Source organism: Lipophrys pholis (assembly GCF_963383615.2).
Source record: "Lipophrys pholis genome assembly, chromosome: 19".
NCBI classification, from domain to species: Eukaryota; Metazoa; Chordata; class Actinopteri; order Blenniiformes; family Blenniidae; genus Lipophrys; species Lipophrys pholis.
The window spans coordinates 25,423,968-25,451,884 of NC_137647.1; the positions used below are offsets into that span (position 1 = coordinate 25,423,968).

Here is a 27,917-nt window from a genome sequence, read left to right on the forward strand (position 1 = left end):
CCGGAGGACGGAGGAGAGCGGAGAAAGACACACTGAGGAGGAAGCAGTTCAGAGAACAGAGTGAGTTCACCGTCAGGCAGCCAGGTCTCCCTCAGAAACATCAAATCCAATTTACATGAAGTAAAATACTCATTCAAAATAAAGGTCTTATTTACAATCGATCGAGCCTTAATCAGAGCGACAGGGAGGGTGCAGTCCCCGCCGGCCGACGGCGCAACACGATCCACCGCACGGAGGTTGAAGAAATCCACATCGCACCTCTGGAGCCGAGTCTCAGGTCCGCCTGTCCTCAGAGTGTGAAGCCTGAGACACACCCAGGGAGTCAGGCTTCATTTCTTCAACAGGTTGTAGGAGTTTGAACTCCAAATCTCTGGCGGGAGGTTTCATGAGCTGCTGTCTGCAGCTGATTTATAAACCAATGAAAGCAGAAACAGGCTGGATCAGTAGAGGAGGAAATCTGGAGGATGGAAAAATCACCAACACCAGACAGAACACACAGAAGGACAAGGTTCCTTTTTAATACGATGGTCAGAATGTAGAAACACAAGACTTCACTTCCACAAATACTAAAAATACTTTCAAGCTTGTTTCACACTGAGAAACTTTCTCCACGAACCCTGACACACTAAAATAAATACAAGAGAAAATAACTTCAATCTTCAGGTTCCAATTAAACCAGTGTGAGCGTCAGGGGAGTGTGAAGAATCCTCAACTTCAACAGGAAGTGGAGAGGCCGTCACTTTCCACAGCTCCTGTACACACACACACACACACACACACACACACACACACACACACACACACACACACACACACACACACACACACACACACACACACACACACACACACACACACACACACACACACACACACACACACACACACACACACAGAGGCAACCAGTCATTCAGGGGGCAGTGCCGATCATCCAGAGGAGGCGGAGCTTCAGGAGCCAGAAAATAGTGGGGGAATTCTAAAACCCCGGCTCGGCTGTGAGATGTGGGCAAAGACCATCACCTGTGGAAAATAGATGATGTACTGGAGTCTACTTCGAAATTTCTATATGCTCCGTGTCTTCTTCTGCCTTTTAGGTGTATTTGGTGAGTCACAGCGCCCCTAAAGGCCTGGCATATGTACTACATGCCCTGAAGCCTGGTGTTGAGTCGTGTTCATGGCGACATGTGGACCGGGTTTTTTTTTTTAGAACCCCGGGGAGAAAAAAGATGGTGTGGGCTGGTGTGGGCGGGGCCTCAGTGTGTTTCGGCAGCAGCCGTGTGGCCGAGCGTCTCACCAGATGCTCGCTCCGGTCATACAGCAGGAACTGTTGGAAATTGGAGGTGAGCTGCTCCACCCTGAAGCTGCTGCGTCGCTCCTGCAGCTCCTGCAGCTCCTGCAGCTCTCTCAGGCACCGCCTGAAGTGGTTGTAGGCCTCACACGTCACGTCCAGGTTTCGCAGGGTGAAGTTCATCCTGCCGGACAAACAAAGAAATTCACTAAACGTTTTCCACAAAACTGCGTGAGGAGGCATCGGCCACAAGAAACCATCAAAACTCCATTTCAAAACTTTGTAGTTGTAACAAGTAACTGAAGAAGTAACTTTCTTAGCACAAGGAAACTGGAAGGACAGGAGCTGGTCCAGATATTATACACACACACACACACACACACACACACACACACACACACACACACACACACACACACACACACACACACACACACACACACACACACACACACACACACACACACACACACACACACACACACACACACACACACACACACACACACACACACACACACACACACACACACACAACAGTGCTCTTTCTCCTTTCAGACCTACTTTTAACCAGACTTCATTCTCCTGCTACGTGCAGTGTGTATTAATGATTATCCATGGCACTTTGGAAAGACAGAGACATAAACAATTGCAAAGGAAATCCAACTGACCTACTTATACTAAAGTATTTCTTCATTTCTTACAAGTCATGTGTTATTCTTGTCACGACTGGGAAACCCTGGTCTCAGTGTGTCTGTGCTGAGAGCAGCTGAAGCTGAAGAGACAGAAGGTGTAGGAATGGACCTGACAAACAAACCTCTTCTCTATGGAGATGAAGACGGTGCAGCTGTGAGAGAAGTTGCTGCACAGTTTGTGGAGCGTCCTGAAGAGGGCGTCGGTCAGATCGTCGTCATAGCAAACTGGAAACACCAGGTGAAGGAGATTAAAAAAGAAAGATAGAAATCCTCAAGCAGATCTGAGGTTTCTAATTTATACAGCAACAATCTCAAATCATTGTTTGTTTCCACAGAAACACAGCGAATGATGTAGTGTTTATGTTGGTCCACTAGTTGGCGTTGTTGTTTGTTTGAGTAATGAAGCCACACACACACATGCAGCAGAGAACAATGAGCTCTAAGCATTCACACTGGGAGAACATTCTAGTGGACAGACCACCAAGCTGGATTATTATTACCGTGACTGTCAAAATAAAACCACCAAGTTGGATTGTTATTATGGTGACTGTCACAATAAAACCACCAAGTTGGATTGTTGGTATGGTGACTTTCACAATAAAACCACCAAGATGGATTGTTAGTATGGTGACTTTCACAATAAAACCACCAAGATGGATTGTTAGTATGGTGACTGTCACAATAAAACCACCAAGATGGATTGTTAGTATGGTGACTGTCACAATAAAACCACCAAGATGGATTGTTAGTATGGTGACTGTCACAATAAAACCACCAAGTTGGATTGTTATTACGGTGAGAATATGGACTGAGGGTCATGACACCACAGAGGAAACGTTGTTCTGATTGGCTCTACTGGGCTGAACTACTTACTACCAGGACCAGGACCAGGACCAGGACCAGGACCAGCATTTCCATAGCCCAAGAGTTTTAGAAAGTTTCATGGTCAGTAGCTCTGAGTTTTGTTGTGTAAACGGACCCCAAAACGGTACAAATGTTTTCTGTTTGATCTTGACAACATTGTGGTGAAAACGAGCCCTTAGACACATTTACTGTTTCTGAATGTACACAGTGTGTAGATGTGTGTGAATGTACACAGTGTGTAGATGTGTGTGAATGTACACAGTGTGTAGATGTGTGTGAATGTACAGTGTGTAGATGTGTGTGAATGTACAGTGTGTAGATGTGTGTGGATGTACACAGTGTGTAGATGTGTGTGAATGTACAGTGTGTAGATGTGTGTGGATGTACACAGTGTGTAGATGTGTGTGGATGTACACAGTGTGTAGATGTGTGTGGATGTACAGTGTGTAGATGTGTGTGGATGTACAGTGTGTAGATGTGTGTGAATGTACAGTGTGTAGATGTGTGTGGATGTACACACTGTGTAGATGTGTGTGAATGTACACAGTGTGTAGATGTGTGTGGATGTACAGTGTGTAGATGTGTGTGAATGTACAGTGTGTGAATGTACAGTGTGTAGATGTGTGTGGATGTACAGTGTGTAGATGTGTGTGGATGTACACAGTGTGTAGATGTGTGTGAATGTACACAGTGTGTAGATGTGTGTGAATGTACAGTGTGTAGATGTGTGTGGATGTACACAGTGTGTAGATGTGTGTGGATGTACAGTGTGTAGATGTGTGTGGATGTACACAGTGTGTAGATGTGTGTGGATGTACAGTGTGTAGATGTGTGTGGATGTACAGTGTGTAGATGTGTGTGGATGTACACAGTGTGTAGATGTGTGTGAATGTACACAGTGTGTAGATGTGTGTGAATGTACAGTGTGTAGATGTGTGTGGATGTACACAGTGTGTAGATGTGTGTGGATGTACACAGTGTGTAGATGTGTGTGAATGTACAGTGTGTAGATGTGTGTGGATGTACACAGTGTGTAGATGTGTGTGGATGTACACAGTGTCTGTGTAGACGGATGTGGCTCCTGTACTGCACTGAGTTTCAGAATGTGGGCGGAGCCTACCATCAGCTGCCATGATGAAGGTTGTGTTGTCATGAAGGTCACAAACTTCCTCCTCGCTCCAGCTGAACTGTGTGTCTGCGTCTGCGAGGAAACACACTGTCCTCTTGAACGAGCAACAAAGTCAACAATCTTTAAGACAATGAGAGAGAAAATATTTATATCAATCCAATACAACTTTATTGGATTAACTCAAAAGTTTCACATCATTTGTGCTCATACAAGGAATCCAAAGTGTCTGAGGAACCAATTAGGAGCCGGAAGAGTCGGTTCTTTTCAGTGAACCAAGTCAGAAGACTCGACTCACCATGTTTCTCATCACAGTTGAAAAGTAACGTTTCACTTTTTGAGAGTTGAGTCCGATAACAAATCCTGAGGGTCCATCTGGACGAGTCCACTACAAAACGATCAACTCTTTTCATACTATTGGTAAACACATGAAGCCGTCGATCTATTGAACGGACAGACTTTGGGAGCTGAATCAAATATCACCGAATCGCTAACGGCCCTCGGCTAACGTTAATCTGGACGGGTTTCATTCACCAACAAGAACTTCAGCTGCAGGAAAACTGCCTTTTCCAACCATGAGACAGGGAAAGTCTCCTGGTCTGTGGTGTTTTCCCTGGTGGATGGTAGATCAGACGCTGGGTGCTGGTCTCTGGATCCGGGGGAAGTTCTGACCCTGGTGGTGGGTCGGCCTCTGGTGTTAGCTGTTAGCGGGCTGGGCTAAAGCTGAGCTGCTGGGATGCAGCAAAGCTTTTTAGAGAATCTGTCCGAAGGCTTTTGGTAAGGTGGGGGCATTCCAAGGTGTCGATCCCTGAGAGCCTCCACCAATCGGTGACTGGCTGAGTCCACGGGGGGCAGTCAGTCTCCTTTGAGCAGAAAAGGGGGGGGATTTGCATGAATGGGGCTGCAGTGGCGACAGGGCCCCCCTGCGGTGAGATGCTCAGGGACAAAGGAACCAACTTTCTGAGGTCTTGTGAGATCCCAACAAATAAAAATAAATACAGCCAGGAAATGGCGAACATGGTTCAAACTTACCCCCTCCCTCGGGGGTAAAAAGGTGGATTCCCACGGTTGATGTATGTCGGTGTATTTGAATGAAGTGATGAGAAGAGACTGTGTGATTCCAGATGAAGTTGTGTTACCTGTACAGAGACACTGCTGCAGCCAGTCCAGTCGTCTCACTCTCACCTGTCCGCCTGGAGGACAGAAGGAAGGTCATCACATCACAGCACAACCTTCACCTGAGTGTTTCTGACTCTCACCTTCAGGCTCCAGCAGGTGTCGGTTCAACGAGATGTTCTTCTCACACATGCTCAGCAGATCGTCTCCAACGTCTGGAAAACATCTTGATGTCACAGGGAGACACACACACAGTGAACTGCAGTTTCCCCCAGCCTACCTGTGCAGTACACAGTTTTGGCGGTGGTTGCCATAACGATGCTGGTGAAGCCCATCCCCCCTCCCAGCTCCAGGACCGTCGCTCCTCTGAACGTAAGCGGCTCGGACAGGATGAAGTCGGCCATGAGGAACGCCCCCCTCCATATCTGATGGAGGAAGAAGAACCAGGCTGTGATGACTCGATGGAATGATTCAACAAGTGAGCAGCTCAACGGGTCAACGAGCAACGGGTTAATAAGTCAACAATTCAATGAGTCAATGAGTCAACAGGACAACGAGTCAACAGGACAATGGGACAACGGGTCAACAACTCAATGGGTCAATGAGACAACGGGTCAATGAGTCAACAAGTCAATGAGTCAATGAGTCAATGAGACAATGGGTCAATGAGTCAACAATGGGTCAATGAGTCAACAGGTCAATGAGTCAACAGGACAATGGTCAACAAGTCAACAGGTCAATGAGTCAACGGGACAATGGGTCAACAAGTCAATGAGGCAATGAGACAACGGGTCAATGAGTCAACAATGGGTCAATGAGTCAACAAGTCAACGGGTCAACAGGTCAATGAGTCAACAGGACAATGGTCAACAAGTCAACAGGTCAATGAGTCAACGGGTCAATGAGTCAATGGGTCAACAAGTCGATGGGTCAATGCATCAACAGGACAATGGGTCAATAAGTCAACAAGTCAATAAGTCAACAAGTCAATGAGTCAACAAGTAAATGGGTCAATGAGTCAATGGGTCAAAAGGTCAATAAGTCAACAGGTCAATGAGTCAAGAGGTCAATGGGACAACAGGTCAACAGGTCAATGGACCAGCAGGTCAACAGGTCAATGGACCAATGGTTCAAAGGGTCAATGGACCAACAGGTCAACAAGTCAATGGGTCAATGAGTCAACAGATCAATGAGTCAACAGGTCAACAGGTCAACAAATCAACGAGTCAATGAGTCAGCTCTGTTGCTTCAAGGAGGTACAGCAAGTTTCCCACCCAATCCTCCATAAGAATTTTGCTATCCACACTCCCAGTGAAGACCAGGGCCCGGTTCTTCAAAACTGGGTTATTTTAACCACTGGTTAAGCTAACCGACCATTAAATATGGATTGTTCAAAACATGGTTAGTCATCCCGTTAGCTAACGCCACCGTCAAAGTTAACTGTGAGGTTAACGTCACTGGTTAGCATCCCGTTAGCTAACGCCACCGTCAAAGTTAACTGTGAGGTTAACGTCACTGGTTAGCATCCCTTATGCCGCTCCGCCCAACGCTCCGCCCAACGCTCCGCCCAACGCTCCGCCCAACGCGCCACCCAACGCTCCGCCCAACGCTCCGCCCAACGCGCCGCCCAACGCTCCGCCCAACGCGCCGCCCAACGCTCCTCCCAACGCGCCGCCCAACGCTCCGCCCAACGCGCCGCCCAACGCGCCGCCCAACGCTCCTCCCAACGCGCCGCCCAACGCTCCGCCCAACGCGCCGCCCAACGCGCCGCCCAACGCGCCGCCCAACGCTCCGCCCAACGCGCCGCCCAACGCTCCGCCCAACGCGCCGCCCAACGCGCCGCCCAACGCTCCGCCCAACGCTCCGCCCAACGCGCCGCCCAACGCTCCTCCCAACGCGCCGCCCAACGCTCCGCCCAACGCTCCTCCCAACGCGCCGCCCAACGCTCCGCCCAACGCGCCACCCAACGCTCCGCCCAACGCTCCGCCCAACGCGCCGCCCAACGCTCCGCCCAACGCTCCGCCCAACGCGCCGCCCAACGCTCCTCCCAACGCGCCGCCCAACGCTCCGCCCAACGCTCCGCCCAACACTCCTCCCAACGCGCCGCCCAACGCTCCGCCCAACGCGCCGCCCAACGCTCCTCCCAACGCGCCGCCCAACGCTCCGCCCAACGCGCCGCCCAACGCGCCGCCCAACGCTCCGCCCAACGCGCCGCCCAACGCTCCGCCCAACGCGCCGCCCAACGCTCCGCCCAACGCGCCGCCCAACGCGCCGCCCAACGCTCCTCCCAACGCGCCGCCCAACGCTCCGCCCAACGCGCCGCCCAACGCTCCGCCCAACGCGCCGCCCAACGCTCCGCCCAACGCGCCGCCCACTTTCAATTCTCCTTTCTTCCACATTTTGTCTTAAGCACTTCCGGTTACCGAAAATGACATTGTGGTGGAGGCAGCCAGTGTTTGTATCTGCTCTATTAAACGACCATAAAACATGACGAACTACGCTGCTACCAGGATGTTAAAGTAGAAGATGAAAACTGAGCTGGATGATCAGAGGCTTCATGTTACCTCATCCAGGGTTTCCTCTACTTTCTTTTAGTAGTGGCGGGTCGTCATTCCTAAATGCCTGCTGCCGCTCCTCCAAATTTCTTTTTTTTTCTTTAGTTGATGCAGACACAACACTGGCACAAATCTCCACCTTCCCAGCAGAGTCCTGCACTGGGCCCCAATCCAGCTCCACAAACCACCAGGCAAGGAGGTCATCAGGATTTAGAGGAGGGGTTTTTTACGTTTCACTGTATTTTGCAGCAGCATGTTTCATTAAAATTCACTTTATATTGAGATTGTTATCATTTTCAGTACTAATTGTGTGATTTAGCAAAATTATAGACAGTTTCATCAGGTAAACTGTGTACTACCACAACAAAGAAAAACCTTCAAGTGTAGCTTTAAAGGTCATTATAGCAATATTTTACCAGTCCAGTCACTGAATGTGGCTTCTGAAGTTACTGTACATTTTATTTAGTATATATTATATACAGGTGTATATATAGGTATATATATTATATACATCTTTATATTGGTTCAGTTATGTGATTTTAAATAAGTATGTTTCTTCCATATCATATTTAATGTTTGGTTGGTTGGTTCAATATCAACTGGTCCCCCAATTTAGTCGCCCACAATGCATTAGAATGCAGTATTTAGACTATTTAGACTATATATTGTATGCTGTTCAAATGCTAAAGTACTAAAGGTAAACTCCATATAATAATTTATTACAACCATGATCTTACACAGTGAGACGAGAACAACTCGGCACTCTCTCTTCTTCTACATCAGAGATTCTGTTGATCTTCTCCTAAACCGGTAGCGGAGACTTAACTTTGATATAAATCAATACTCTAATGAAGAGTTAAGTCCACAGTACACCCCATCCTTCCTTTGCTGAACTGCCATTGAGAGTTAACCACACGGTTAACATTTCAGCGGCAGTCCGGAGGTGCAATAAGGTGAACTGAGTTTTGAACAACAAGATAACAGTGCTGTTAAAGTTAACGGGCAGTCAAATGTATTTAACTGCTGGTTAGTGTTGTTCGGTATACCGGTACTGAATTGGTATCGCGGTACTGCGCCTTTAAAACAATACTATACTGGGCCGGGCCGGTACCGGTATCTTATTTTTTTACGTCGCTGCGTAGCGTCACTGTGTTGTAAGTTAAACCGAGGAGAGTCAGTCTCTCTATGGGGGGGCGTCGGCCGACTGCTCCTCTTTCTGACTTTCATTCACTATGGATCTTGTAGACGTGGGAGCGGTGAATGACCGGGGATCCCTCTAGGAGAGCCATCGTTGATAGAGGGTGCGCGTGAGATATTGACAGCTCTTTATGCGATCATGGGGGGGTGGGGGTTACTGGATGTTTTGGACAATCTAAAATGTGGAAAACAGCGCTCCACTTTCTTTTTTTTCCTTCTTTTTTTTCGCACTCCGGTTTCTCCCAGACGGTGAGCGCTCTCCCGCGCTCCGGCCCGAGATCCGCATCTTAATAAGCGCTTCATACTCGACCTTATTAACCAACAACATTCCTGGACCCAACTTCAAAATAAAAGTCAAAACAATGTATTTTCAAAACAATCTTCTCCCAACCGAGTTTGTACTTTGAAAAGAATACTGGATGCACATGAGTAAAGGACATGGCTGTGAGAGTGAGCATGTGTAACTGATTCCAACGACCCGTGGAAACTCCATAAAAAGAAATGGAGTGCATCACTAAGGAGGGAGAGAGAGAGAGAGAGAGAGAGAGAGAGAGAGAGAGAGAGAGAGAGAGAGGAGAGACTGCTGATACATCCACAAGGCTGTAACCTGTAGAAAAAACAGGTACTAGAAGTACTATATGAAGTACTTTGGCTTCAAAACAAAAGAGCACGGTGTCTCCATCAACACTGAAGCTCCACTGTGTAAACAGTGTTAGAGAACACGTCTGGTCCAGAGTGGAAACACACTGCTAACCTGCTACACTACTAACCTACTAACCTGCTACACTACTAACCTGCTACACTACTAACCCACTACACTACTAACCTACTAACCTGCTACACTACTAACCTTCTACACTACTAACCTGCTACACTACTAACCCGCTACACTACTAACCTACTAACCTGCTACACTACTAACCTGCTACACTACTAACCCGCTACACTACTAACCTACTAACCTGCTACACTACTAACCCGCTACACTACTAACCCGCTACACTACTAACCTGCTACACTACTAACCTGCTAAACTCCTGAAGGACAAACACCCAGACCTGCAGAAGGAGTTCAAAGAACTACAGATAATAACTTATATACCGAGGCCTGTCACGATAACACATTCTGCTGGACGATAAATTGTCCCAGAAATTATTGTGATAAATGATAATATTGCCGTTTTGATACCATTTTTCCACTATTATATTAATAATGGTATAATAATGCAAGTATACCCTTTTAAAGATAAATAAACTTTTATTTCTTAAGAATATTTAAAATTGTAATTGTATTATGAAAAAAGAGTAAATATCCAAAATAAATAATCAAAACCACCTCATCTGTCCCTCTCCTCCTCACGGGGTCTCATGCTGCTCTCAGATGTACCAGGTGCCCCCCCCCCCAACACACACTAGAGTGATTGACAGGCAGTGTTGGGAAAGTTCACTTTCTACATGAACCAGTTCAAAGTTCAGTTCACAAATTTTCATATGAACTCGTTCAGTTCATAGTTCTACATTCATAGTTCCAAAAATAAACTAGTTTTTCAATATGTTGCTGCGAGCTTTGGAGTTACATGATGCCCCTGAACGCATCACCCAGTATCAGCAGCATGAAGCTTGTTAACCCTTAAAAAGCCGAGTCGTCCTCCAAAGCTCAAGTTCACAAGTTCAAAGCTTGTAAAAGAAAAGTAGTGGCTTGTCGTCCAGAAAGTACTGTAACCATACCAAGATGAAGTATTAATGGTGGAGACAGAGTCTGAGGTCGAGCTGCTGTCTTCTACTTGTTTTTGTCGTGATGCTTCACATGTTGATGACGTAGGCGGTGGAGCCACTCTGGGGGCTGCGGTTGCCAGATTGGCTGTTTTCCCCGACATGTTAAGGCCCGTTTACAGTGAGTCTTACTGGGTTTTCACTGGAAGGATCAGGAATCTGGCAACTCTCTGAAACAACATTAAACTGTGAGAGCCGCTCTCTAACACCAGCGTGAGAGCCGCTCACTAACACCAGAGTGAGCGCCGCTCACTAACACCAGAGTGAGAGCCGCTCACTAACACCAGAGTGAGAGCCGCTCACTAACACCAGAGTGAGCGCCGCTCACTAACACCAGACTGAGAGCCGCTCACTAACACCAGAGTGAGAGCCGCTCTCTAACACCAGACTGTGCGCCGCTCACTAACACCAGAGTGAGAGCCGCTCACTAACACCAGAGTGAGCGCCGCTCACTAACACCAGAGTGAGAGCCGCTCACTAACACCAGAGTGAGAGCCGCTCACTAACACCAGAGTGAGCGCCGCTCACTAACACCAGAGTGAGAGCCGCTCACTAACACCAGAGTGAGCGCCGCTCACTAACACCAGACTGTGCGCCGCTCACTAACACCAGAGTGAGAGCCGCTCACTAACACCAGAGTGAGCGCCGCTCACTAACACCAGAGTGAGAGCCGCTCACTAACACCAGAGTGAGAGCCGCTCACTAACACCAGAGTGAGCGCCGCTCACTAACACCAGAGTGAGAGCCGCTCACTAACACCAGAGTGAGCGCCGCTCACTAACACCAGAGTGAGCGCCGCTCACAGTGACGTCTTTGGTAAAGGAAACATTCTCCAGCCTGGAAAACTGATCAAGCTCATTTTTAATTATCGTGCAATTAATTGATTTGTTTATCATGACAGGCCTATATATACCCATGAAAAGATAGCTCTACAAAAAAATTACGCTATTATAAATATTAGTATTTATAAATATAATAAAAAATAAAGAATGTAAAATGAAAATATTTTATTTTAGCCATTTAATGTTATAAAGATGACTGCATAGTAATACAGGTACTTCTCAAAAAATTTGCATATTGTGATAAAGTTCATTATTTTCCATAATGTAATGATAAATATTAGACTTTCATATATGCAAATTTTTTGAGATGGGGATTTTTGGTTTTTCTTTACTTTTTTGACAAAATCATCTATATTAAATCAATAAAAGGCTTGAACTACTTTAGTTGTGTGTAATGAATCTAAAATATATGAAAGTCTAATTTTTATCATTACATTATGGAAAATAATTAACTTTATCACAATATGCTAATTTTTTGAGAAGTACCTGTATACCATTTAAAGACATTGGTCCTACTTAAGATAGGCTGTATCTAATTACATTTTTGGTGTTTTGTTTTTATTTGGAAAAGTACCGAAAGTATCGAACTACATGGTGGTATCGGTATCGATTCCAAAATGTTGGTATCATGACAACACTACAGCTGGTTAAACGATAACCAAGTTTTGAACAATTGGGCCCAGATCAATAAGTTCACAGGTCAACAAGTTAACAAGTCAATGGATCAACAGGTCAATGAATCAAAAGGTCAACAGGTCAGTGTTGAACTCAATGGTCAGTGTTCAACATGACTCAAAAGTATCAGAAAAATGTCCCTAAAATGAAATGATTAAAGTTTCCATTGAGACTCTTGTATGTGGAAGCTGAGATGAGGCATCAGTCTGAAGCAGTAAAAGTAAATCACCTGTTTGCCGACGTCCTCCAGCGGCGTGGCCATCGTGTGCTCTGGCAAAACATCCAAGGATTACTTTTGCATCAGATTACATCTGTTCAAAATATGGCTCATGGGTCAGAACTGGCCTGCTAGAAAGTAAACACTGTGCTATATACATGCATGTCAACGCGTTGGTCCTATCAGACAAAGCCCTACTGGGCTGGCCCCGCCCACTTTCCAGGTAGAGTGTGTGATGATGATGATGACTATATGGACAGACTGTCAAGGACAATTCATACTTTCCATGTGTCCACGTTGGTCCATGTGACATAAATGTGCCAGGGTCCACGGACCGCTCTGCAGTCCACCGCCCGGACTGAGCACACCACCCCGCATGCACCAGAGCAATGAACAACAGCAGCAGCAATGGACGCCGACTAAGCCCTTGTGTGACAAGATCCCCTGGTATCTCCATCAGGACAATCCCAATTTATAAGAATATAGACGGCTCAGAACTCCCAGTGTGATATGTAGAAACTTTAAGAAAGCAGGAGAACGCCGGCCACCAGAAATGGAGATATTTTATTGATTGTTACATGATGGCAGCTCTGTCCCTCGTCATGCACCTGGACCCGCTCCAGTTCGCCCAGCAGCCATGACGGAGAACGCTACTGCACGGGGACCAGTCACCAGAAGTTCTGTCATGACTGCAGTAGTTGTTCTATCAGTGATGGTGATGAGACTGAGTCCAAGGCAACGGTGGAAGACTTTATCACTTGGTGTGAGCAGAACCATCTGCAGCTCAATGTGACAGAGACCAAGGAGCTGCTGGTGGACACTATGGAGGACCAGGGGAACAGCCGTCCTAGTCACCATCCAGGGGAATATCGTGGACATTGTGGAGGACCAGGGGGCCTGCACAATGTGGGCCAAAGCCGCCTCTACTTTTTGAGGAGGCTGAGGTTCTACAACATCTGCCGTACTATGCTGAAGGTCCTCCACTAGACTGAAGGTCTTCTATGAGTCTGAAAGACTTCCACTAGTCTGAAAGTCTTCTACGAGTCTGAAGGTCTTCTATGAGTCTGATGGTCTTCTACCAGTCTGAAGGTCTTCTACGAGTCTGAAGGTCTTCTATGAGTCTGAAGGTCTTCTACCAGTCTGAAGGTCTTCTACGAGTCTGAAGGTCTTCTACCAGTCTGAAGGTCTTCTACCAGTCTGAAGGTCTTCTACGAGTCTGAAGGTCTTCTACCAGTCTGAAGGTCTTCTACCAGTCTGAAGGTCTTCTACCAGTCTGAAGGTCTTCTACGAGTCTGAAGGTCTTCTACCAGTCTGAAGGTCTTCTACCAGTCTGAAGGTCTTCTACGAGTCTGAAGGTCTTCTACCAGTCTGAAGGTCTTCTACCAGTCTGAAGGTCTATGCTGTTGCATGCTGGGGCAGCAGGCTGCAGGTGGAGACACCAACAGGCTCAAGAAACTCATTAGAAAGACATGACATGGTGACGTGGAGGAGTTTACCGATTGTGATGATGTCTCTAGAGCACCGAGTCTCCTCCTCCTCTTCTTCCTGATCCGGTTCTGGTTCTGGGTCGGACTGCTTGAGGATGATGGGACAGACTAGCTCTCGATCGTCTCTATCCACAGAAGTCCTCCGAGGTCTGAGGAACCAGGAGAACAACCACCACAATATATTAAAACTAATCCACAGCTGATGTTTTGTTTGATACCATATTCTATGGAAAACCAGCGCCACCTGAGTGTAAAACCAGAACCAATCCAACAGAACCACATTTATTCAAGGGATGCCAGTGCAGAAATCCAAGATGGCGGTAGCAGTAGTTATATCAGTATTAATGAGAGTAGCAGTAGTTATATCAGTATTAATGATAGTAGGAGTAGTTATATTAGTATTAATGAGAGTAGGAGTAGTTATATCGGTATTAATGAGAGTAGGAGTAGTTATATAGGTATTAATGAGAGTAGCAGAATTTATATCGGTATTAATGAGAGTAGGAGTAGTTATATCAGTATTAATGAGAGTAGGAGTAGTTATATCGGTATTAATGAGAGTAGGAGTAGTTATATCGGTATTAATGATAGTAGGAGTAGTTATATAGTTCTGTTAGGAGCAATAAAAGTTGAAGTTACTCTTTCTGTCCTCGTTCCATGTGTTGGTTTACTAAGTTAATTTCTTGCCTTGTGAAAACTTTCTCCAGTAACTTTTGGTGTGCTAAGAGACGATGTCCCGACATATATATATATTATAGGTAATATTAGCTTCTGTATTTGTCATCATATGTAAGAGACACTTCCCATATTTATATATATATATAAATAATGTTTTAGTGTTTTCTGTGAAGGTTTGCATCAGACATCAGGACCAGACTTTTCTTTCTCGGACTTCTTTCCCCCTGAAGGAATCCAGACTCTTTCTCTATTTAGTGGTGTCCAACCATGTGTTGGACAGTGTCTTCATTCCTCTGTCCTGAGGCTCCGTCCCTGCTTCCTCCCGTCACTGTCCAACCATGTGTTGGACAGTGTCTTCATTCCTCTGTCCTGAGGCTCCGTCCCTGCTTCCTCCCGTCACTGTCCAACCATGTGTTGGACAGTGTCTTCATTCCTCTGTCCTGAGGCTCCGTCCCTGCTTCCTCCCGTCACTGTCCAACCATGTGTTGGACAGTGTCTTCATTCCTCTGTCCTGAGTCTCCGTCCCTGCTTCCTCCCGTCACTGTCCAACCATGTGTTGGACAGTGTCTTCATTCCTCTGTCCTGAGGCTCCGTCCCTGCTTCCTCCCGTCACCTTCACATATGTGCACAAGGTGTTTTACACTTTCTACTCACTTTCCTATGAAAGACTCTGAGGCTTTTTTTTCTCTCCCGCCATCATTTTGAACCAATGTTAAGCTTCTTTTTTCAAAGGAACTAAGTGTCTTTATGTGTAAAAATACTTTACTATTCATCCTCGGTCACTAACATGTGACTAATAATAAACTTATTATAATAAGACATCTAAATAGGAGTGTAGATTTGGGATGAAACCATTTTTATCAGTGCATTCACATGAGAAAACTATTAATGCTTATGAGAGAAATTTAAAATCAAATGTATAAAATGCTGCAATGAATCATTTAGATGTTCGTCAGTAAAGTTCAATGTTCATGTCCGTCTGTTCAAACAGGAACACCTGGTTAGTGAGACTAGCTGGTAACAGGTAACAGGAACACCTGGTCAGTGAGACTAGCTGGTAACAGGTAACAGGAACACCTGGTCAGTGAGACTAGCTGGTAACAGGAACACCTGGTCAGTGAGACTAGCTGGTAACAGGTAACAGGAACACCTGGTTAGTGAGACTAGCTGGTAACAGGTAACAGGAACACCTGGTCAGTGAGACTAGCTGGTAACAGGTAACAGGAACACCTGGTCAGTGAGACTAGCTGGTAACAGGTAACAGGAACACCTGGTCAGTGAGACTAGCTGGTAACAGGTAGCAGGAACACCTGGTTAATGAGACTAGCTGGTAACAGGTAACAGGAACACCTGGTCAGTGAGACTAGCTGGTAACAGGTAGCAGGAACACCTGGTTAATGAGACTAGCTGGTAACAGGTAACAGGAACACCTGGTCAGTGAGACTAGCTGGTAACAGGTAACAGGAACACCTGGTCAGTGAGACTAGCTGGTAACAGGTAACAGGAACACCTGGTCAGTGAGACTAGCTGGTAACAGGTAAGAGGAACACCTGGTCAGTGAGACTAGCTGGTAACAGGTAACAGGAACACCTGGTTAATGAGACTAGCTGGTAACAGGTAACAGGAACACCTGGTCACTGAGACTAGCTGGTAACAGGTAACAGGAACACCTGGTCAGTGAGACTAGCTGGTAACAGGTAACAGGAACACCTGGTCAGTGAGACTAGCTGGTAACAGGTAACAGGAACACCTGGTCAGTGAGACTAGCTGTCAACAGGTAACAGGAACACCTGGTTAGTGAGACTAGCTGGTAACAGGTAACAGGAACACCTGGTTAGTGAGACTAGCTGGTAACAGGTAACAGGAACACCTGGTTAGTGAGACTAGCTGGTAACAGGTAACAGGAACACCTGGTTAGTGAGACTAGCTGGTAACAGGTAACAGGAACACCTGGTTAGTGAGACCAGCTCCTTCCTCCCACTAAGCTTGACCCTCTGTTCTCCTTCCTTCGGACTCTTCAGCCTCGTCACTCAGGCCTCCAGCCTGGACCCAGACTCTGCTCTGTCCTTTATATATTGACAATGTGACACATGCAGGGACGCACTATCATTGTTTTTTGATCGATGACAAAAAAGATATTTCTGATTCTTCTTCTGATTATCCTCCATTCTGTATTCCCTAATAAAACATTTGTGGTTTCAGAATCCGGCCCTCTTTATGTGCAGTGTGTTCAGGTTTCTCTGTACCGATGTGTCACTTCAATGTCTCCGTCCTCGTCCAGCAGCACCGCCCCGTCCTTCTCCTCCTCTTCGTCCTCCACATCCTCCTCCTCTCCGTCTGAACAGCTCCCTTCTTTGTGCGCAGCGGCTCCTCCTGTCAGGATCCTGAATCTGGACACAAACACTGAACACAGAAACACAGAAATTAAAAAGTGAAATAACTAAAGTGCTCTCAGTGAGAGACAGCAGCTCTTCACTAATAATAGTGATGAGTTACGAGGTGTGTTAATGCCACCTAACAATGCACATGTTGGTTCCTTCAGCTAATGGCTAACAGTCCAGCCCCTCGCTAACGTTAGAAGTATTTTCTTCACCAACAAGGTTCTGCTCCTGGAAAGATTTGCATTTTTCAGAGCAACTTTTTTTAATCAGAAACAGTTAAATTCTGTAGATGAATAACAATAGATACGACCACCAAAATGGTTAAGAGCTGCTAAATATGAGAAACACAGCTTAGGCAGGTAAAATAGTTGAAATGACTGAAAATGGTAGAAGTGAAACCACAACAACCGTAAAATGATGGAAAAACCCCTGATCAGTCCATCAAGTCAAAACTGCCTCTTTGTACAATGATATCCTAGTTGTGGTCAAGGAGGAGCTTCCTGTAAAGACCAGGGCAGGGTTGGTCAACACTGGGTTACTTTAACCACTGGTTAAGCCCTAACCGCCGGTTAAATCCTTAACCCGCCGTTAGCTAACCGACCGTTAAATATGTGTTGTTTAAAACATGGTTAGTCATCCCGTTAGTTAACAGTGCTGTCAAAGTTAACTGTGAGGTTAACAACAGTGGTTAATGTCCCTGACGCCGCTCCACCCAAAGCTCCACCCAAGGCTCCGCCCACTTTCAAGGCTCCATGCTTCTGTGTTCAGTCTTAAACGTAGTGGTGGAGGTACTCAGTGTTTTTATCTGCTCTATTAAACTACCATAAAACATGACAAACTACGCTGCTACCAGGATGTTAAAGTAGAAGATGAGAACTGAGCTGGATGATCAGAGGCTTCATGGTGCCTCTTCTTTTTTAATTTGACCAGAGAGAACCATCTAGAGAGAACCATCTAGAGAGAACCACCTAGAGAGAACCATCTAGAGAGAACCATCTAGAGAGAACCACCTAGAGAGAACCACCTAGAGAGAACCATCTAGAGAGAACCATCCAGAGAGAGAACCATCCAGAGAGAACCACCTAGAGAGAGAACCATCTAGAGAGAACCATCTAGAGAGAGAACCACCTAGAGAGAGAACCATCTAGAGAGAACCATCTAGAGAGAACCACCTAGAGAGAACCATCTAGAGAGAGAACCACCTAGAGAGAACCATCTAGAGAGAACCACCTAGAGAGAACCATCCAGAGAGAACCATCTAGAGAGAACCATCCAGAGAGAGAACCATCCAGAGAGAACCACCTAGAGAGAGAACCATCTAGAGAGAACCATCTAGAGAGAGAACCATCTAGAGAGAACCATCTAGAGAGAGAACCACCTAGAGAGAGAACCATCTAGAGAGAACCATCTAGAGAGAACCACCTAGAGAGAACCATCTAGAGAGAACCATCCAGAGAGAGAACCATCCAGAGAGAACCACCTAGAGAGAGAACCATCTAGAGAGAACCATCTAGAGAGAGAACCACCTAGAGAGAGAACCATCTAGAGAGAACCATCTAGAGAGAACCACCTAGAGAGAACCATCTAGAGAGAGAACCACCTAGAGAGAACCATCTAGAGAGAACCACCTAGAGAGAACCATCTAGAGAGAACCATCTAGAGAGAACCATCTAGAGAGAGAACCATCTAGAGAGAACCATCTAGAGAGAACCACCTAGAGAGAACCATCTAGAGAGAACCATCTAGAGAGAACCACCTAGAGAGAACCATCTAGAGAGAACCACCTAGAGAGAACCATCTAGAGAGAACCACCTAGAGAGAACCATCTAGAGAGAACCATCTAGAGAGAACCACCTAGAGAGAACCATCTAGAGAGTGGACTGAGTGGCCAGAGAGAAAATAATAATAAGAACACCAGGGAACCAGATAAAAAGTCGTTACCTCAAATGAATAAAGCGAGGGAACCAGATCATTTAATCTCTGGATTGACGAAGACTGAGGTCCTCATGAGGCAGCAGGGGGCGCTCCGCTATGAGACGCTCTACAGAACTTCTTTCTAATGAAGCCAGACTTCTGGTTCCTCAGGAACTACTAAACAAACTACAAACTACTGGAAATGAAACTTGGAGTTTTTAGAGCTAAAATGAGCCTTTTAATGTCTTCATGTGAAAGAGAACTTTAATCAGAGTGTTTACCTAGGTTACCATGGAAACGGCTGTAGAGCAGCGTTCTATCATTCTACACCTCCATTCCTCCATGTTGAAGCTTTTGATTCAGACACGTCCAGAAATAAAGTGAAAGGAGCAGAAAGTCACTATGGAATGTTGGAATGGTGGAAAATAAGAGCCAAACTCATTTCTTCCTGCTAAAGAGGAGACATGAGAATGAGATCTTCTCTTTCTGGACCAAGGAGAGTTTAACTCGTCTGGACTTCACATGTTTAGTTAGAAAACACCAGGATCTAATGAGCTCCGTGGAAACGAGGCTCTTAAAGCTCCAGAGCAGCAATTATGAGGGGATGGAGGCGACATTGGTGAAAAATATAAAACGAGGGAAGGAGATAGTAACTCTCTGTCTCCAGTTATTCATTTGAGATTACTACTTATTATCTCATTTCCACACGTTATATATATATATATATATATATATATATATATATATATATATATATATATTTCTTTCCTATGTCCACTCCGGGGCTCCATAGAGGCGTAACTCTTCATTCCAGTATCGACTCTATCAAAGTTCAGTCCTCGCTCCACCCTGTCCTTCCTTTGTTCAACTGGTATCATGAACGCAGCGCTGCCAGTGAACGCCATGGTGAGAGTTAACCACTGGTAAACAGTTAGTGGAGGTCTGGAGGTGGGTTAACTTTAACGTCAAGATAACACCTGGTTACAGTTAACCCAGTTCGGAACAACAAGATAACACCTGGTTACAGTTAACCCAGTTCGGAACAACAAGATAACACCTGGTTACAGTTAACCCAGTTTGGAAACACAAGATAACACCTGGTTACAGTTAACCCAGTTTGGAAACACAAGATAACACCTGGTTACAGTTAACCTAGTTTGGAACAACAAGATAACACCTGGTTACAGTTAACCCAGTTTGGAACAACAAGATAACACCTGGTTACAGTTAACCCAGTTTGGAACAACAAGATAACACCTGGTTACAGTTAACCTAGTTTGGAACAACAAGATAACACCTGGTTACAGTTAACCCAGTTTGGAACAACAAGATAACACCTGGTTACAGTTAACCCAGTTTGGCACAACAAGATAACACCTGGTTACAGTTAACCCAGTTTGGCACAACAAGATAACACCTGGTTACAGTTAACCTAGTTTGGAACAACAAGATAACACCTGGTTACAGTTAACCCAGTTTGGAACAACAAGATAACACCTGGTTACAGTTAACCCAGTTTGGAACAACAAGATAACACCTGGTTACAGTTAACCCAGTTTGGAACAACAAGATAACACCTGGTTACAGTTAACCCAGTTTGGAACAACAAGATAACACCTGGTTACAGTTAACCCAGTTTGGAACAACAAGATAACACCTGGTTACAGTTAACCCAGTTTGGAACAACAAGATAACACCTGGTTACAGTTAACCCAGTTTGGAACAACAAGATAACACCTGGTTACAGTTAACCCAGTTTGGAACAACAAGATAACACCTGGTTACAGTTAACCTAGTTTGGAACAACAAGATAACACCTGGTTACAGTTAACCCAGTTTGGAACAACAAGATAACACCTGGTTACAGTTAACCCAGTTTGGAACAACAAGATAACACCTGGTTACAGTTAACCTAGTTTGGAACAACAAGATAACACCTGGTTACAGTTAACCTAGTTTGGAACAACCAGGCCCAGGAAGGCAGGAAATGAAGATTCTCAGCAGGGGAGCTTCGTGTTGATGAAATGTGATGTGTGCTGTGTCGTCCTTTGAGCTTGCTGATTATGATTTCAGTAGTTAATTGGTGATTAACTAAATAGTTCATTTAGTTGCATTTAACAGTGTATTTAAAATCTCTGCTAAAAACAAATTGTGGTCATTCATGTACTATGATTTACAGTGGAGGACATTTAATAATTGTATATATTAAAAGTACAATTAGTGTTGATTAAAATACCATTTAATGACATGAGAATACATCTTTGTTGGAATTAAACACAAAAAAATTGTTAATTTCAACTTAATTAACTTAAATACTCTTGTGTTAATGTACTATATTTACATATCAGCACTATCTTTACATATGAGTTTAGATTGCCAAAGAAAAACACATTTCATTGTGAAATAAGTTGCATATGTGTGAATACATGTACAGTGACATGATTTCTGTGTTAAAAGGTTTTCTACCTACGGCTACGTGTCCAATAAATAAATGGAGACAAGAAAGGAAAGACTCTGTGGTTACTGAGTGGAATCCAGTTGATCTCTGGGTCGATGCTTCTGCTCCCTTTCAAGAGGGGAAGCTGCACAAACTGAGGCTGAACTTGACTTTTTGTTGTGTATTTCAAACTGCAGAGTTTATAGTCGAGGTTACACTTCGTTTTAATGTGTTTCAGCAGCACAGGAGGGTTTGGGCTTCAACGTTCGAGCCGGACCACCTGCAGGACTGGACCAGGTACTGGACTGGACTGGACCAGGTAAAGGACTGGACCACCTACTGGACTTGACCAGGTAAAGAACTGAACCAGGTACAGGACTGGACTGGACCAGGTGAAGGACTGGACCAGGTACAGGGCTGGACCACCTACTGGACTGGACCAGATACAGAACTGGACCAGATACAGGACTGGACCACCTACTGGACTGGACCAGATACAGGACTGGACCAGATACAGGACTGGACCAGGTACTGGACTGAACCACCTACTGGACTGGACCAGATACAGGACTGGACCAGATACAGGACTGGACCACCTACTGGACTGGACCACCTACTGGACTGGACCACGTACCGGGTTGACCCAGGTGGTTCAGACGGGTCATGAGATGACGGGAGTTGGGTCGGTGCATGTGGACGTCTGACAGAACCGAGTCGTAATGGAATATCATCTGGTCCATGATGCTGCTCTACAGGTCTACAGGACAGCAGGGGACGAGGGACCGCTGCCTCCTGGTAAACACACACACACACACACACACACACACACACACACACACACACACACACACACACACACACACACACACACACACACACACACACACACACACACACACACACACACACACACACACACACACACACACACACACACACACACACACACACACACACACACACACAGTTAGTCTACTTGTTCTAAGTCAACATCTATAATGTAGAGTTTCAATACATTAAGTTGATAAATTAATCTGCCTACATTATTTCTATAGTTTACAATGATCACGTCTGTAATCTATTTAAAATGCATCTGTGGTGAGCCAACCAATGAGAGTGGAGCTGGACTTGTCTCCATGGTAACCAGTTGGCTGTTTGTGATTGAATGTTGACTTTAAATCACAGAATCTTGTTACTGGACTGGTTTGTCTTTTACTACGATAATGAGTGATAGTTAGTGAGAGTGATCAGTGAAGGTGTAGATCACCTCACTGCAGCTCATCACGCAAACTGTATTGATACTGAGTCCGTCCGGTGTCACTGCGGCTCAATACTGACACCTGCTGTATCTTAAACATCATTGCAGGCAACCTAGTTGAGACTCAACTCACACAAAGGGCTTTTCCACCAAAAGAACCAGGTTCTAGTTCAGGTTCTAGTTCAGGTTCTAGTTCCGTTCTTAATGAGCAGCTCCATCATCAAGGATCCAGGAACCAGGAGACGGACTGTACCAGTGGTTTGGTCCAGGTCTCTCCATCTAGTCTGACCTGAACCTCGGATGAAAACATTGAGCCTCCTCGTCGCTCTATTGCTGGGTTTTAATGTCCGTCTTGTTTTAGTCCAGAGCCCCGGAGTGGACATAGAGAAAATAATAATAATAATAATAATAATAATAATAATAATAATAATAACATAAATGAGTTTGGCTCTTATTTTCCACCATTCCAACATTCCATAGTGACTTTCTGCTCCTTTCACTTTATTTCTGGACGTGTCTGAATCAAAAGCTTCAACATGGAGGAATGGAGGTGTAGAATGATAGAACGCTGCTCTACAGCCGTTTCCATGGTAACCTAGGTAACCACTCTGATTAAAGTTCTCTTTCACATGAAGCCATTAAAAGGCTCATTTTAGCTCTAAAAACTCAAAGTTTCATTTCCAGTAGTTTGTAGTTTGTTTAGTAGTTCCTGAGGAACCAGAAGTCTGGCTTCATTAGAAAGAAGTTCTGTAGAGCGTCTCATAGCGGAGCGCCCCCTGCTGCCTCATGAGGACCTCAGCCTGCCGTCAGAACGCCAAACAAGACCTGGAGGTGAAGTTAGTTACAATGATGTCACCATGAAAAGACCAGAGGATTCAGGAGCCAGAGCGACCAGCTGACCAGAGGATTCAGGAGCTAGAGCGACCAGCTGACCAGAGGATTCAGGAGCCAGAGCGACCAGCTACAAGTATCAGGAGGTCTGCGAGTTGCAGACGCCACCGATATTATAAGTGTACGATATAAAGAACTTTGGCTTCAGCTGCAGCTGATTTAAAATGCTCTATAAATAAAACTTGACCGATGTTTCAGATTAACTGGTTTCCCTGATAACTGGTGCCCAGCTTCCTCCAGCGTCCCCTCGTTAAAAATCCGACCGAAACCCATAGCTCTAATGGTGAATGTTGTTTAACCACATTCCCATTAAAGTCTAAAGTATTGTAGCGTTTGTTTGTCTTATTTCAACATCAGCTGCTGCTGACGGCTGCTCTGTCACTGGATTGTACTGGAAAGTGAAACTGAGCAGAGTGGATATTAGTGAAAAAAGCACCAATACTGATTCAATGACCGAGTATATACAATATTATTCAAGTTATGGTATTTTACATTGTATATTATACAATACACTGTGGAGGGCGTGCTGAGGGTGGAGGTGTGACGTGTTCATGTGGATCCATTGAAAGCAACACACAGTTTCCTGTCAGCCAAAGAAGGACTTAAGAAACATCTCGCGGAGCTTTTAAAGCCGTACGCTGATCGTTTACGATCAACTAGGTGAAAGGCTGCTGAACTCCTCCCGTTGTTTACTGTCCATTTGTTGCAGCCACTCACCAGTTAACCCTGTGAGTGCTGTGCTGGTTGAGTATCCTTCTTTACATGCATGTTGAGAATCAGAGTGAAGAGACTTCACTTCAAAATAATTCAGAATCAGTTTAAACACACCGCCTCCATCAGTTTACCCGGGACAGGGAAGGTGCTTATGGCTCTACTCTTTTCTACGGTGGCCTGGAAGTGCAAAACGCTGCAAACTTCAGTGAGTGAAGAGACAATATATTTTGTCCTCATTGTGTCCTTAAGGTACTGACGGCTGGTCGAGGCTTTATTGAAGCTTTGATAGTTAACTTTAAACTTGCTTCATGATTCCAGGCTTCAATGACACACAGTGCTCGATGAGGACATCTAGTGGTCAATAAAGTTAAGTGCAATGGAGACGTGCTGTTCAATCAATCAATCAAAATACTTTATTTATCCCCAAGGGGCAATTGGGCAACTACAACTGAGCAGGACAATGACAGACAATAGAATAAAATCGAATAAAAATAAATGAATAAATAAATATAGTAAAAAAAGAGTAATAATTATAGACTATATGGTATATACATAATATCAAGTAAAGTGACTGAAGTGGGTGAAATGGGGTGTGGACAGTGTAAGATGAGTATAAATGAGTATAAATGAGTATAAATAGTGGAGGAAAAGGGAATGTGATGTTATGTTAGCAGCTGGAGTTGAAGAGCAGAATGGCTTTGGGGACAAAGGTAGCTGTCCTCCTCTCAGTCCTGCAGGCAATGCAGCGGAGGCGCCACCCGGGAAGCCATTGAACTGCGGGGTGGAGAATGTGGGAGGGATCATTAATGATTTTGGTTGCCTGTCTCAGGGCCTGTTGGCTGAAGATGTGTGCAAGAGATCTGACAGGCAAACCAATGATTTTTGAGCAAACCGATGCAGTGCGCTGCAGTCTGTTCCTGTTTTGAAGGCTGAGGGAGTGGAACCAGCAGGTCATGGAGAAGGTCATGATGCTTTCAATGAAGGCATAGTAAAAGGTCATCATGATGGCTGTGCTGACTCCAAAGGAATTGAGTTTCCTGAGGAGGTACATTTGTTGATGACACCTCCTGAGAATCTCTTCTGTGTTGGCAGAGAATCTCAGGAGGTTGTCCATGATGGTGCCCAGATATTTGTACTCCTCCACCACCTCCACTGGCTTCCCATGGATGATGGTGGTGACTGCAGCAGCCAGATCCCTCTGCCTCCTGGAGAAGGTCACCACCATCTCTTTGGTTTTGCTCACGTTCAGTTCAAGTCTGGAGCTGTCACACCACTCTACAAACTCCTGAAGAACGGGTCCGTGGTGTTGTGAGGGGCCCGACAGCAGTGACAGGAGAACTGTATCGTCAGCGTATTTCACCAGGTGGCAGTTGGGCTGTGTGGATCTGCAGTCATCGGTGTAGAGGATGAAGAGCAGGGGGGAGAGCACACAGCCCTGGGGGGAGCCAGTGGAGGTGGAACGGAGGTCAGAGAGGGAGTTGTTGACCCGAACTTTCTGTGTCCTGTTGGTCAGAAAGTCCAGAATCCACAGGATCAGCTGGTCATCCAGGTGGAAGTGGGAGGAAAGTTTGGTGGCTAGGATGTGGGGCTGCAGGGTGTTGAATGCAGAGGAGAAATCAGCAAACAGTATTCTGGCGGAAGAGTCAGGGAGCTCCAGGTGCTTATGAAGGTAGTCCGTGACGAAAATCTTTGCATCATCGACACCTTTGCGTGCGCGATAAGCAAACTGGAGTGGGTCCATCAGGGGGTCGGTTGCTCTGATGATGTGCTGTTTTATGATCCTCTCCATAGCCTTCATCACCAGAGACGTGAGGGCCACAGGACGAAGATCATTCAGAGTCTTAGGGGTTTTTGTTTTGGGGGATAGGGATGACTGTGGAGTGTTTCCACAACTGGGGGACGGTGTGACTGTCCATGGAGTGTTGGAATAAGCTCCGGAACACACTTCCTAATTGCTCTGCACAGTGCTTCAGAACTCGACTGCTGATGTTGTCAGGGCCGGGTTGACGGGTTAATAGATTGTTTTGGATTTGATTTAACAAGCTGTTCTACTACACTAAAGGATTGTATGGTTTGTTGTGGACACAATAATAATGAGTCCCTGGCAGCAATCCAATCAGTGACGACCCTGCGGTCAGCAGGTACCACACCTCTCTGTTGTGTTGTGCTGAATTAGGAAGTGTTTTCTCTATTAGGAAGTGATTTATGAATTAGGAAGTGTTTTCTCTATTAGGAAGTGATTTATGAATTAGGAAGTGTTTTCTGACGTTTGTAGTGTTTTGCACTTCCAGGCCACCGTAGTTTTGCCCAGTCAGTGGTTCTTTGGAATTTTTAGCCAAAGGAACAACTTTTGATATTTTCCACAAATGTGGATAAATGCATTCTTCAAAACATAGAAAACAAATTTGACATAAAGGCTTTACAACTGAATTAGCTGCACCTTTTAGAAATGTGCCATCCATATGATCAACTCTACAAGGTTTATCACAGTTTATATTTTTAAGTATTCTTTGAATCTCATCATCCTCCACAGGTATAAAATAAATGAACAATTCTTTCCAAACATAATTTACCACTACCACTCACTTGGGGCATTTCATTTCTGAGAAGTTTTACTTTGTCTTGGTAGTAATCATTCAAATAGTTTAAGCTTAATAACTCCTTAATAACAGATTCCAAATCCGTGTGGAATCACGTCTCCCACAACACGAGTTTCTGGTCACTCCATTTTCGAAAAACAAAGTGGAAACAGAAGAAAGTCACGTGACTTTTACAACTGCGAGACTAGTTAGCAGGTTATTTTAGTCGTATATCAGCTGCTGAGGTGGTTAACGTTGGTTTATTTCAGGATCTCTCAGGAGCGTCACTATTTAAAGCTGCGTGGAGCTACAGGACAGCACGATGTGCATTAATTCACGCACACGTACAGCATGTGGTGTTTAATTAAGCTTTAAAAGCAGTTTTAAGTCACCTTATTTCAGATTTAACTCACCTCACAGACTGCCAGCAGGCCGCCATGACAGAAGAGTGCTTCTTCTTCTGTGACCGACTGCAGGCGCGCGGTGAGCGGCTTGCGAGCAGCTGCTGCCCTCTGCAGGACGGAGCCGGGTACTGCACCATGTATGCCAGTGCGCTCCCTCTGACAGGGGACCTGACCTGGGATTGGTGAAAGCCCATAACCGACCATTTTAAAGACGTCTCTGGATCTTCCTGAAATCATCGAGAGCCCTCCACCTCCGAATACCCAGAAGACCTCCCTAAGTGATGCGTTTGTCGCTCATGCTGCCCACGGCGCTGGGAGTGGTGCCTCCAAACAATGTGAGCGACCACTGCTCTGTGGCAAATAGAAATGCCAAAATACACAGATGCAAAGCTCGTTTCATTATCAAGCATTTCCCTGAACCAGGTTTTTACATGAATTATTTTATGATTGGGAAAACATGTATCTTGTTGTTGATGTTAAACACTTGGAAACGTGATGATTGGTGCTCGCAATCATGAAACTAAACATCACCGGTCTGGAGGGTTGGAGTAAAAGGTGGAGGTAATGACTGGTTCTCCCCTGATATCGCTGAGCGACAGAGAATTCAGTCTGGAGCAGAAGATAGAGGAAGAGGCAGACTGGCTTCATTTTAGGCGACTACACAATTATTTTACTTCATTTATCAAACGAGCCGAGTCTGAATTCTATTGGTCTGCTGATCATTTAAATGAGCCTAGAAACTTCTAGAAAGTTATCAAATCCCTTTCAGCTACTAAAACTGGAATGAGCTGCCGCCCTGCATCGTGGGGGAGGAACCGACGCTCTGG

The 27,917-nt window shown here is 45.3% G+C and overlaps 1 protein-coding gene across 2 annotated transcripts; it reads right to left on the reverse strand.

Moving 5' to 3' along the window:
* Positions 1 to 493: 493 nt before the first annotated feature.
* Positions 494 to 27,166, reverse strand: mettl22 (methyltransferase 22, Kin17 lysine). Of its 2 annotated transcripts, none has more exons than XM_080487158.1 (12): positions 27,100 to 27,166; positions 21,879 to 22,036; positions 16,759 to 16,915; positions 13,844 to 13,983; positions 12,360 to 12,400; positions 5,370 to 5,514; positions 5,233 to 5,304; positions 5,113 to 5,166; positions 3,968 to 4,048; positions 2,106 to 2,208; positions 1,295 to 1,472; positions 494 to 752 (listed from the first exon to the last, which is right to left on the reverse strand). In XM_080487158.1, exons 2-12 carry the CDS (start codon positions 21,982 to 21,984, stop codon positions 660 to 662), a joined length of 1,170 nt encoding a protein of 389 aa, XP_080343284.1. In that variant the 5' UTR covers positions 21,985 to 22,036; positions 27,100 to 27,166; the 3' UTR covers positions 494 to 659. The 2 variants fall into 2 exon arrangements, with proteins under 2 accessions (XP_080343284.1, XP_080343285.1); XM_080487159.1 differs by having other exon boundaries at positions 21,879 to 22,029; positions 27,100 to 27,150.
* Positions 27,167 to 27,917: the final 751 nt, after the last annotated feature.